This window comes from Periplaneta americana, chromosome 16 (assembly GCF_040183065.1).
Source record: "Periplaneta americana isolate PAMFEO1 chromosome 16, P.americana_PAMFEO1_priV1, whole genome shotgun sequence".
NCBI lineage: Eukaryota > Metazoa > Arthropoda > Insecta > Blattodea > Blattidae > Periplaneta > Periplaneta americana.
The window spans coordinates 75,862,851-75,877,150 of record NC_091132.1 but is presented as its reverse complement, the minus strand read 5'-3'; the positions used below and the strand labels follow the sequence as shown (position 1 = coordinate 75,877,150).

At 34.9% G+C, this 14,300-nt stretch overlaps 1 protein-coding gene across 4 annotated transcripts in view; it reads left to right on the top strand.

The window, feature by feature from the left end:
- Mtp (microsomal triacylglycerol transfer protein) overlaps window positions 1-14,300 on the top strand; it is a 133,003-nt gene that overhangs the window by 34,894 nt on the left and 83,809 nt on the right. The window contains exon 1 of one of the 4 annotated variants that reach the window (XM_069849620.1): window positions 7,883-8,010. The exons of 2 other annotated variants lie outside the window; for them this stretch is intronic. In XM_069849620.1, the coding sequence (XP_069705721.1) occupies window positions 7,977-8,010 (34 nt within the window). In that variant the 5' untranslated portion in view covers window positions 7,883-7,976. Of the gene's footprint in view, window positions 1-7,882; window positions 8,011-14,300 lie in introns of those variants that run through there. One more of the 4 variants, XM_069849622.1, reaches the window with a different exon arrangement.

Sequence of the window (14,300 nt, the reverse complement as noted above, 5' to 3'; positions counted from 1 at the left end):
AAGACAGCTATGAGCAGTATGGGATGAAGATAAATGCAAAAAGACGAAGATCATGGTTGTCGGAAGGAAAATAAAGAAGGTAAACGTGATAATACTAAATGAGGCAGTAGAGAAAGTGGACAGCATCAAATACTTGGGATGTAACTTACTACTTGTATAATCAGTAATATGAACTGCTGCCAGAAAGTAAAAAGGAGGATAGCAATGGCAAAAGAAGTTTTTAATAAAAAAGGAGCATCTTCTGCGGACCTCTGGAAAAAGAACTAAGGAAGAGACTAGTGAAATGCTTTTTGTGGAGTGTAGCATTGTATGGGACAGAAACACGGACTTTACGACAAAGTAAAGAGAAGCGACTGGAAGGATTTGAATTGTGGGTGTGGAGAAGGATGGAGCGTGTAATGTGGACAAACAGAATAAGAAATGAAACTGTGTTGGAAAGAGTGGGTGAAGATAGAATGATGCTGAAACTGATCAGGAAGAGGAAAAGGAATTGGTTGGGTCACTGAGAAGGAACTGCCTACTGAAGAATGCAGTGAAAGGAATGGTGAACGGAAGAAGAGTTAGGATCAGAAGATATCAGATGATAGTCGACATTAAGGTACATTGATCATATGCGGAGACTAAGAATAAGGCATAAAATAGGAAAGATTAGAGAATGCTGGATTTGCAGTGAAAGATCTGTCATTTGGCAGAACACTACTGCCTATGTATGTATCAAGGCAATAACAATCATTATCAACGTCTGCTAAAGAATAATAAATTGACATTCAGCAACAGAATTAGATATCAACTACAGTATTTTATTCAAAATATTTACGAAATACTTGTAAGAAATTAGAATAACTCTCATTACTTTCATCTGCTAGGGACTATTAAAATTTTGTGTGACCAACTGTGTAATGCTTCGCCACTAATATGGATATAGGTATAGCCACCAGCGTAACTCAGGTGTTTGCGCGTTTGCCTACTGATACGGGGCTGCGCTCTGGCGTGGGTTCGATTGCTGCTTGGGCTGATTATCTGATTCGATTTTTTTCCAGATTTTCCGCAAATGTAAGGAGAATGTCTGGTAATTCTATAGCGAATCTTCAATCTTATTCTGTTACACCAATTCTATTAACGCTGAATAACATAGCAGTTCATACAGTGTCGTTAAATAACCAAAATTTAAAAATATGTACGAATCGTATATGAAGAAAGTTACCTGAGGAGAATAAAAATTCATTATTCAGATTTCACAGTTTCACGAAAATCAAGAGTGCCTAATTGTTGATGAGTTGATGGCATAAAAATTTGACATTAATGAAATTATTTTGATTAAGCTTACTTAGTGAAAACAACTGCATGTGTTATTCTAAATATCTTGCGTATAGTCTTATTGCATGATTTCGAATTGACGTAATTGATAAGATGCTATATCAAGAGATGTACCGTATTGTCTGCAACTTTCATATGTCTATCTTTGATCAGGCCAACGATGAAAATAAATTTGTTTTCTGGGTCGTTGGTTATTGTCACTCGTGTCACGTTCAGCAAACTAGATGATCATTCGTTCTGTCCTCCGCACTTATCAGCGAGATTTTAAAGATGTGATGTCAACATATCTACTAGAGACTACCGTAACTCTGAGTTCATAAAAGATGGAAATAAAATTAAATGATAGGCGACGGTTAAGGATAGAAAAAAACTGAAATTATATGCTGTAATTAATTATACATAATGGAAGTGATATAACTGTTCAGATTGAAGGGGGAAGTAGAATACATTAAAATAAATAAATAAACAAACTGTTACGCGTTTTGTAATTAAGTGCATGATTAATTAGAAAATCAGGCTAAAAGTCTGCGTAGTTTGGCAACAGAGCATCACTGGCTCAAGTACGAAAGTACACAAACACCCGGTCTAAACAGCAGAGTTCCGTACCTTAGTCACTCCAGTAAGGTTGCCAGGCTTTCTAATTTCAGGAAATAACGATTCGTGTTAATTTTTTCATTTAATTTGCAAGAAAATCGTTCATTTTATTGAAAACTGCAAAGTGATAAATCACTGCTTATCACTTTCTCTAGTGATAAAAGTAAAAATCAGAATCGTAGATAGTACTTATCGAGTAAAACAGCGTTAACATTTCATTTATAGCGTTCTGTTCAAGGACAGGTCTTTCACTGTAAACCCAGCATTCTCCAGTCTTTCCTATTTTCTGCCTTCCTCTTATTCTCCGCATATGATCCATATATCTTAATGTCGTCTATCATCTGATATCATCTTCTGCCCCGAACTCTTCTCCCGTTCACCATTCCTTCTAGTGCAACCTTCAGAAGGCAGTTTCTTCTCAACCAGTGACCCAGCCAATTCCTTTTCTTCTTCTTGATCAGTTTCAGCGTCATTCTTTCTTCACCCACTCTCCCCAACTCAGCTTCGTTTCTTATTCTGTCTGTCCATTTTACACGGTTCCGTTCTTTTCCATATCCACCTTTCAAATGCCGTTAACATTTAGACGATTTTTTTTCCTGTGGAAAAGTATTCATTTGGAACTAATATGATAAGTATTATACATTTTTGTTGTTTTCTGTTCTAGGAATGAGTTCTTGAAATCTTCAGAGTTACATTACTTCCACCCTGCATGGAGGAATTTTTATAACTTTTATTCTAACAGAAAAGTTTCTTTCGTTACTTTCGGTGGGAAGGATAGGCGTTCACTTAGTCTACAACAACTGGCTAATTTATTATACATACGTACAGTCGCCTAGGTGGGACTGAGAGCAGAAATTAAAGAATTTTATGGGTGAATTCGTAGTTTTAGATTGCACAAAAATCCATATAATCAGATCACGCACCAATTCCATATAACTTTATTTCAAAACAATTGGGAAATCTATACTACTAATAATAAATCTGTAGTGGAAATTTTTCTGGTAATTTTCGATTTTCCAAAAATAATTGGTCCTAACATATATAATTAACCACCCTGAAACCGAAAATCGCTTTTTTGAAATTTTTGTTTGTCTGTCTGTCTGTATGTTTGTTACCTTTTCACGCGATAATGGCTGAACGGATTTCGATGAAAATTGGAATATAAATTAAGTTCGTTGTAACTTAGATTTTAGGCTATATGGCATTCAAAATACATAATTTAAAATGGGGGTTATAAGGGGGCCTGAATTAAATAAATCGAAATATCTCGCTTATTATTGATTTTTGTGAAAAATGTTACATAACAAAAGTTTCTTTAAAAATAATTTGCGATAAATTTTATTCTTGAAAAATTTTGATAGGACTGATATTTAATGAGATAAATGAGTTTTGAAATTAAAATAACTGCCATCTAAGGCCGTGTAATGAATTAAAAAACAAATGACTTCGTCTATAAGGGGCCTTGGAGAGCAACAATCGAAAGCTATGAAAGATAGCTTACAGAGAATGTTTCTGTGTTTGTATGAAGTAATATCGGAAGCTAAATTAACCGATTTGTATAATTAATTATTATTTCACCACTGGAAAGTGTTAGTTTCTCTAGATGGACATAATGCTATAATGTTATTATAGTATCTTCTGATAATATAATATAATATAATATAATATAATATAATATAATATAATATGTAATGTAATGTATATGTAATGTATTATGTAATGTAATATTATATAATATAATTTAAGTTATTTGAAGGGTTCAGTACCATAGTAGGCCAAGCGCCATTTACTGAATACGTAGAAAACAAGGGTTAAAATTAAGTTATTACCATAATTCAATGGAAACCTATAACAAGTAAAATAAAATATACACATTAAATCTAAATGATGTCAATCTTCATTAAACTATGGTTGCATGTAATAAAAATTAAGAAATATGTTAAAGGAATTGTCATTGCACCAAATGAGTGTCTCTGGACCAAAATGATCACATTTTAATTATTTGGATGCAATTTAAATTAAGTAACATATTAAACGATTTATCTTTCTATCAAACACGAATGTTCCCTGGATCAAATGTCCTATTTTAATTATGTATTTACTTTATATTTATTTCTAACGGGAGCAGCGGAGCGCACGGGTACGGCTAGTAATTAAATAAATCTGCAATATATGTATTAACTGCCAAACTATGTGACTTTCTTGTGCACAGCATTTTCTCTTGGTTCCTAAAATTTTATGTAACACGTTAATTTCACATTGTGTTTTTTTACATAGGCCTTATACATATTCATATTACTCGTACTTCCATTGTTTTTCCGTCGGCCTCTTTCATTTTAAATTATATCTATAGCCTATACTATCCAATTAAATTTATTGGGCACGAAATCATAGCGCCTATTATGTGTTTTATTGACGTGTTCTACGTATATATATTTTGTGACTGTCATTTCCAAGTTGCCCCTCCTCATACTAGCTCGGAGAAAGACGTAACCCTAAATCAAAATGCAACCCCCTCCTGCCATCGGGAATAGGAAGACAGGGAGACCTAATAGCATTAGCATTCTGCTGTCTCTCATAGTCTTGTTAGAGTAAGCAATTGAAATTCTGTTATTTTTGTTTCATCACGGATCCCGAAACCGGTGTCCATAGTCGGTGCGGGGAAGACATATTTTAAGTCGAAATAAAATCATGGTTATCATTTTACAAACTGATCTTGTAGACGCTGTCTCAGTAGTCGTTTTCATGAAAGTTCTTCTTTAACATTGTGTGCGCTTTTGAAAATTTTAAGACCTTTTCCAGTGTTCCGTGAGGTAAAAATATCTCATCCAGACATTACACGAATCCTATAGATTCCCTATATCCACTTTCACAAATTGAAGGATTTTGACAGTAACTGGTGGCAAATAGAGAGAGTTTTCAACCTAATAGTGATTTTTAACTAACCCTTTACTTTAAATTTAGTGGATTTTTTAATTAAGACTATAGAAATCATTGGTTTTAATTCATTATTTGCAAGCAATATGTGAGGGTAACTCAATTATTAACAAAATGGTCTTTAGGGGGTTTTGAATCTAGAGCAGTGGCGGCTCGTGAACTTGTGGATTGGGAGAGCTGCAGTAGATTTGGGTACATACAAATTTCACTTCTTGATACCATTACTAATAAATACAGGACAAAAATAAATGCACTACATATCGAAAAACCAATACTTTCTCACTTAGTTGGGAGATGTCTATGGCATCATTTTCTAATCGCTAAAAAAAAAAAAAAAAAAACTAATACCATCGATTTCAGTCTGAATTTCTGAATCAGCAGACACTCAACTTGCAATCTACCAGTTCATTCTGAATTGTCTTAGAATTACCTTTAAACAGTGGCATGTTCCAAGTGATTTTTGAGAGGCTCGTTTAGATTACTCACGGACTGTAGCAACCCACGAAATAAGTTACACCAGAGTCCTTCGAATCGTTTTTTCATCATGTCCCCTAAGGGGAAGTTCATATTCGCCACAAAATTTGATACAATCAATATTTTTTAAAATAATTTCACGATTTTTTTCTCGCTTCTTGAGTATGTTTGAGAATATATGTTCTGTTCGTTTCACTTAATTGCACAGCAATATTAGTTTTGCCTAACATAGCCAATGAAATAACATTTTTCAGGTGAGATTGCGAAGATTCGTGCTTTTTAATTTCTAGGGGCAGATGTCCTAAATCTGTCACACCACTCCTAGTCTATGCAGTATCACCATCGAAGAGGAGGCAACCACAAATGCTCAGCGTAAATGTCATTATTATACTTCCTTACATATATGCACTATTTCGGATGGAATAAGCTCCAGTAAGATTTAAGTTGGGTAACGAACGACCCTCTAATTTCACTTCATTACATGAATTTTCTCCGCAAGGGAAAGTTGAGAAAAATAAAATTAATATTCTGTAATTCACACACACTCATGCTTGCACATTTGCACTGGTTAAGTTACGGTACTAAAACGTCACACCAAAGCAACACTCAGATAATATACTGATGGTCAACAATTTTCTAAAACTGGAAAAGAAGGCTCTTTCGTATTTTACGTGCTATATCAAAAGGATTATACTCGTGCAATCATTTTGAGTTAAAGCAAATATTAGGTTCTGCTGGCAGCTGGATAGATACGTAATAATAAGATAAAAGAGAACATTAATTTCATTATATTAACTCGATAATATTCTACAACAATAAGTATGTGAAGAGAAAATAATTTTGTCATTAAGTTTCAAGGGAATAGAGAATCCATTTGACGTAGCATTACAATAGTGGTTGGGAGTGGAGGAAAGATCTTCTCTTGTCGCCTGGCTCTGCAAGCCACTGCAGCGAAATACGGGTTTTAAACAGCGGCAGTTTCCCTCTGCTTCCCTTCACCCCTCTATCCCCTACCTAGCAAAACACACTCTCTATGATCTGTCCCACCCTGCAGATCCCAGGACGACTTTGAATGCAGTGTCAATTCCAGTACAGTCGACACGCAAAAAGATAATGCATAAGATAATAGTACATATTCCCGGCCAGATGAAATATAAAGCAATTTACCAATAAACGCTGTAACAATTATTCTACAAATTAAAATAAATATTATTTTTATTTTCCTCTCAAAGCAGGGAGTGCTGCAGCTCCGCAGATCTTATGGACGAGCCGCCCCTGATCTAGAGGATTCATATAGCAGGGCAGACTTGGTTAAATTCGTTTTACTAAGATTTTGGTGTAAAAATAAGGTTTAAATTAAAATAATAAACAGTATTTTTTATGTACGTACATTTTTAGATTTCAGGAAGTTACATGTCAGTATTTTTACCTCAAATAAATGTATACAATATTTACAAAAAAGCAATACGTATAAACAAAACAAAATTAGCACTCTAGAAGGACTTGAATAATTTCGTGATGGTACAAGGGTATTTTCGTGATAGTCCTTAAATTCAAAATATTTAGGCATTGTATCCTTGGTTATTCCAAGAATTTTTTTGTTACTTATAAAAATATAATCTGAACCGATTCTATTGAAAGTACTTAAGTATTTTAATTTATTTCCATTGTATAAGAAGTATTATAATATACGAAAACAAAATATCTATTTTGGCTACTCATTTCTCATTCAAAGTTTCTCCACGGAGCGAAAATGTGTTTTTCGCTTGAAGACTGTTATTTAGACAATAAGGAATTTTATTATAACACAAAAACAATTGAAAGAACTAAGATGAAAATGATGGTTAATTAAGACGGTAGTTGAAAAATCTTGTTTTACCTACTATAATTCTACTATTGCTATTGCCTCTACCAATTTTCAAAGCTTCGTAAAACTATTGCAAATGGCATATCCTGGAATTAAAAATACTGAGGAATTTCTAGTAAAATGTATGCAATGGAACAAAAAACCAGTGGAAATTATAGAAGTGAAACTAGGCCTACTGCAAATATCCTGGTAGGCCTACCATAAACATGAGGATTTCCTTGTAAAATGCGTAGGCTATAAAAGGAAAGGAAACTACTGCAAAATAACATCCTGATAACATAAACACGTAGACTTTCTAGTAAAATACATACAGTGAAAATTCTTAGGATTAGCATCAGCATTAGAAATTACAGAAATTAAAGAGATAAGAAATCACAAAAGAAAATAGTCTTCGAGGAAGAGAAGTGATTGTAAACCTGAAAAAAGTTATTTTCCATAATATTTTCCCAAAGTCACAACATTAAAAAAATTTTATGCTTATCATAGCATTAGGCTTGTCTTCACCGCACCGGCGTCCTCTTTGGGACAAAATTCTATAGCCCTATTTCTATTTTCTCAAACCTCTTAGCCATCTTATCAAAACACGTTCTCGTTCTCCTAAATGCTCTGAAAGCATTTAAAACGAGATTCCCATAATCGGGTTGGCAGTTGTCGAGTCAACAGAAAATGAATGGACCTTTGTAACCAATGGCTCCCAGCCACATCACTACAATCAGCCAGTACATCAACGTCACGCTGGTGCTAACGCGGGCGTGTCAGTCAGGATTGAACCTCTTCCAGCCGCAGAATGGCGCCCAGATGGGTCATCTTGCTCCTATTAGGTAACTAGTATAAGAAAACAATTGTGTACCATATATAGAGTAGTTCAGTTACAATCTGAACAAGATTTTAGAACAGCATCAACGAAAATCATTGAAAATATTAGGGGACATGAGAATAAAATTATATTTGAGAGTAATAAATGAACTTACTCCGAATCAATCATGATTAATAATCAAAAAGCACATTTTAAGAATTAGATTAACTGAATTATACTCAAGTTTTAATTAATTCTTTTGGTGTAGAGCAGTGGAAGCGTAATTTTATATAGTAGACCTACCAAAACTCTTCTGTCTAGATATCGCAGTTGTAGATATAATTATATAATCGTTCTTACCAGTTATCGTCGAACCGAAATAGAAACAGTACGAAGTCATTTTAATGCGAACCAGTATGACGTCATTTAATTAGGCCTATCATTATCATAATTATTCTTCACAACTGAAGGATTGTTCGAATTGACTCCTACTCTTGGTGAAAAATGTGCCGACCACAGATCTAATGGAAATGCCTTCTACTGCCGGTAGGAAAGTGAAAACTTCACTTTTTTTAACTGAGTATATATCCCTTGTCTTACGTTGTTCTGGTTTGTCTTTCGTAATGGTCTTGCACCTTGATGGGTACATTATCAGCAAGTTTCTCTTTCTGGAAATACCTAGTTCTGGTTTACAATAGTAATGACGATAAGCCCAAAAGGCCCAATTCTTAAAGTATATGATTGTACAGCACCTAACAATTACTATTTGCGTCATTTCCATGGCATGCAATAAGCACGGCACAGAACCACTGCTTACGAAATACGATCACAGTCTAGTATATACAGTCACGAAGCTCAGTACGTAGGGAATATGCATCCATAGATAGTTGCTAACCACTAGGATCGCTACTATCGCCTCATCACAATGCGAAATACATAGTACCGGTATACAATCTATTGTTCCTAGAACCCTAAACAACTCAAGCCCTCGTGACTGTATATACTAGACTGTGATACGATCATGTCTATACTTGTTTTTTTTTAAAGATGGTACATGACAGGAGCGTTGCGTTCGGAGAAACAACTGAATGTCACATAGCGTGGTAGGCCTGTTGCTATGGTAACAACTGTTGAGTTGCCAAACTTACAGTTCGCACGTGGCGAGTGCTTAATAGTTCTCTTGGCGACATTTATTGTGCACACAATGTTAGCATTGGTACGTTTCGTCTTTGATTCTCTGTCGATTTTTGTATTGTTTTCTTACCTTCGCGTCAATTGTCAATGGATGTTTTAACGTCAGCCAACTTAACGACAATTGTTACCTTCAATCAGCTGGCAGCGTGGTAGTCCATATCGGCAACATGGCACTGTAGTTCCAAGCTCGGCCGCTTAACTGTCATGCCCCATCTTTCAAAAAAACAAGTATACACTTCTATTAACAAATACTGTCAGCCAGTGGTTATGTCGTAAGGTCGTCGAAGCGGGAGAAATCACATGATAGTTACTTAACGGGCTCCTTTTCTTTAAATTATTTTAAACAATTGTATAATATCACGTAGACTTCAAATTCTATACAGCAAATATTTTTACCAAAGAGGCTGAAAACCTCGCCACTAGCCTTTACAGAGGAGCCATCGGGAACGGGTGGGGAAACCGGGATACGATAACCACTCGGACGGATCTGTGTTTAGAATCACAAATACCATCATAATTTCACAAATGATCACAAGTACTATTATATTACATTACCAACATATTTTTTCATATCATTATTGGATTAACGGTTAAACTTTAGCTCGTTTAGATATTTTTTCATATCATTATTGGATTAACGGTTAAACTTTAGCTCGTTTAGAACTACTTTTGACATGACTGACAATCGATGGGACTAGAGTACAGGCTGGTTCACAGTAAACCGGGAAACGGAAACGAGAACGAGAACGGAAATATTGTTAAACTAAATGTATTTAAATGTAAGCATTCACAATAAACTATTGTGAATGCTCACGTTTAAATACATTTATTTTAACATTATTTCCGCTCTCGTTGTCGTTGTTTCCATTTCCGTTCCCGGTTTATTGTGAACCAGCTTTAACTTGTCATCAGGTGGACGCATATCCTCCATGTACAGTCTTAGAAAAAAGTTATGTCACACAGATACTGTCCCAGAAATGAGGTAATGTGCATGATGAGAGGACGAGCGACCCTGTTCACAAGAGGAGGACTAGTTGAGGTAATAAAATTACTGATCATGCGTACTGCCTCCTTTCTGGGACACCCTATCTGAGCGACAAAACCTTTTTTCTAACAATGTACGTAACATGGCGTCCTTGCGCCATGTTGATCACATGACCAGAGAGTCCGACTTTCGAATATCTGGTATTCGTTCAGATTACATTACAGAAATGAGGACGGAACGGACTAAGGGGCCAATTGTTGGAATCGAGGATTGTGATCATCTCTGCGACTTTTAATTACGCGTCATCTGAGTTTAAAAAGTAGGCCTATTATATTTTTAATTATTTTGTCACAGAAGCAACATTATAGCACTAAAACTGTTACTATAGTATGTGATAAGCATCTTCTTACAGATTTTTCAGCAGAAATCTTAGACTTCTCAGTTTAAAACTGTCAAATGTACTTCCATTTTTTACCGCAGCAGATACAGTCGAATATCTCCTCTACTGAGTTCAGTCTATAAAAAAACCGGAAGCATACTATAGTGCACAACACGGGGAGGGGGAAAAACGTGAAGTTTTATACCAACAAGTCGGCAAAAAATGTTAATTATTCGTCACAGTGTATGAACAGAAACGGTATTCATCATTACAGAAAATACGGGATAGTCAAACTTAAGTTTTGAAATAAAACTTTTCATCTTCAGATCATCGGTAATTTTATTAATGAATGAAAATTTTAAGTTTTAAGTTGGAAGTGAAACTAGTGCCTTGTAGTTCTACTCTAGTGATCAGACGACGGAAGACAATAATCGGCACCTAACGAAAAGTAGTAATAAGAGAAGCTGCCGAGTCGTGGTTGTGTTCTGCCCTTGACCTTCGGCATTCTGTACGTTTCGTTGATATTAGAGACATTTTTTCGAAAGTGTAAAATGATACAACGCAGTAGAGATGTTCTTTAGCCGCGACTGTAGCTCGAGTGCTAGCGCGCTGGTCTTAAATCTAGGCGGACCGGGTTCGATCCCCAGTCAGGTCGTGATGGAATTTGTGATGGACAAAGCAGACGTTGCAGGGTTTTTTTCTTTGGGTACTCTTGTTTCTTTGTCATTCCACCAACACTCTCCACCCCTCATTTAATCTCTCACCTACAATAGTAAAAACAGGCTAGTGTGAAGTCTACGGGATAGTACAAGTTTCCAGTGCTGATATAGGAAGGGCTTAGGGCTACGGGCCCCTGGGGCTCATCAGGCTATTCGTATGCGAACGAGTTCTGGTTCCATATCAGAGGCTGAGGAAGGATGGCTTACCTATCAGCCTAAGATGACAGGAAGGGCTTGGGACTACGGGCCCCTGGAACTTACAGGCTATACGTCCAATAAACGGAGCCTGGCTCTATCAGGAGTTTAGGCAGGATGGCCCACCTGTCATTACCGGATTTACAAATGCCACCCAGGCTACCTGTCGGAGTTGGACTTTCATCGCATATATAGGGCGTACTGTAGACAAAGCATGCCTATGTGTACAGACTTCTCGCAATGCCAAGCCAAGAGATTTGTTTTCATAATGTTTATATTTAAATGTATTGCTCCTTACATATTTGCATTATTCATATGCTTTTAATTGCTTATGGCAGCTTATGTCTACTTATTCCGCTTCGTGATCTGTTTTTCTTATGGGGTTAGGTACAGTTAGCAGTAAAATTTTTGAAAATATTCAACATTTTTTTCCTCCAATACTGTATCTTGTACAATAATGAAAATTGGTATGTTAAACACTGTCATTCTGCTATATGAAAAATTTATTTTTACGATTTAAAAAAAATTGTTTTTTTTTTTTTTTTTTCAAAATTCAAAATTGTGGCAATTTACTGTGCACTGATGAAGCGTTTCCCACTTAACTCATAAACTTGTTAACTTTTTCATGTTTTTTTTTATTTTATTGCTGAAACTCATGTTTATAATATCATGCTCTTTTAACTACATTCCTTAATAAATATTTTTTTTTATTTTGTGTTATAAGAAAATACTGAAATTTGACCATTTTTAAAATGAATTTATTTATTAGACAATCTATCAAAGGTAGAAAAGTGGTCTTGCAACATATTGTAGACATGACATGCATAAATACACACAAAAAATTTCATCACAGAATCTTGGGGTAGTTTTTTAGTTATGTGGGAAACGCTTCATCATTGCACAGTGAACTGAATTTTGAAAAAAATAAGTAAATAATTTATTTTAAATCGTAAAAATATTTTTTTCATATAGCAGAAGGACAGTGTTTTACACATACTAATTTTCATTATTGTACAAGATACAGTAATGGAGGAAAAAAATGTTGAATATTTCCAAAATTGTACTGCTGTAAGCGTACCCAACCCCTTAAACCACTGTTTCTTTGTCAACATGTGTATTTTACAGCTATAAAATCGCTTGGTTTGCTTCAAATCTCTTCTTCCACTATGTATAGCGTCGTTTCAGTTCCTGTATTTCACTCAAAGGTTCTGTGTTTCATGATTGTTTTTCACATACAGTAGAGTCTCGATTATCCGACATTTCTTATTATCCTTCACTGTTCATGGTACATCTCGCAGCGAGAAAACGTCAATCAGCAGGTAGGCAAACATTAATGACATTTTTCTTAAATACTAGACATACTGTAAAAGTTTATAATTACGGATCGAGACTCTACTGTAGATTTAGTATTGATTTTGCATTTCCTTTTAACCACTTCTGCACTTAGCCTACTGCCTTTTGAATGTGCTAAGGATAGCTTAAAACTGTTATTGTTATTTGCGATGTAGCCTATAATTTGTTTTCAGTTTCCGCTGACATAGTAACTCTCAGGTTTTAATATTTAATTATTGTTCCTCTCATTTCTCTTGCATACGTTCAAATGACCAGAACCTTGTCAATATCATTCACGAGATGTGCACAGATTTAATTCTGTTAGTTTATGTATTAATTTAATTATAAGAGCTACTTCAATTTTTTTAGTCAGCCATTCCTAAAAGTAGTTTTTTTTTTTTTTAACTTTATGCAAGCGTGTTCAAAATTGGTCATTATACGGTAGCGTACTTTAAACACTAACTTTAAAATGTATGTGTAGACGTTTCTTCCCACAAAGTGCCACGTCGCAGCGATCGCAACCGATCAAAAATGCGATACGAAACTAAGCCTACTACTTTTAAAAACGATTGTTTTGTTTTGGCTAAATTTCTTCAACAACTGCAGTATTTCATTGATAATCTTAACTTCTTATTACACATTTCCAGAATATACGGGCCTATATTAGAGTTTGAAACATTGAACGAATGGGATGAATCTCTTCGCTGAATACTCAACTTTAACTATATTTTCCGTCATTCCATAAATAGGCTATGTCGTATTATATATTATCTTATTGCTGCCTTGATTTGCTGGTAATAATTCCATTGTTACTCTCCCTGCATCTTCTCATAATTATTCACGTTCACTTTTAGAATAATAAGTTATCTTATCATCATTATTACTATTGTCATTATTATTATTATTATTATTATTATTATTATTATTATTATTAATTTTCGAACAACATTTTGAAACTCCAGTCTAGCACTTCAACCAGTATACCTATGTAAATGAATTACAATATGCAATACTGTATAATATTATCTAGTGCAGGCATGCCCAGGCGGGGCAATTCTAGCCTTCCATCGAGGTGCGACAGTGACGTAGAATACCTTTTATACATGTGCCTGCATGGCATTCTGAGATTCCACGTCACTGTTGCAACTTGTTTGAAGGCTATATTTGCCCCGGCTGGGCATGCCTCATCTAGTGGCTAAATATTGAACGGCTGTCTAAAAATAGTCTACGATAAACATGTTAAAAATTAAGTATTTTATTTTGTACGTAGGGATGCGACACTCGGCATGTGGCTTCGTTTCGCAAACATCCCTGTTCACCAAATAAAATTTAATTTTTAATACTGTATCGCAAATAACAATTAATATCTCGGACGACAATGATAAAATAACTTATTTTAAAGTCTCATTAATTATCGTGATTCTTTAATGAAAAAATGTTTGCTTTCATTTTTCAGAACTTTTGATTTAAATTGTTTGTAATATATCAGTAATGTTACAAAAAGTGTGCCA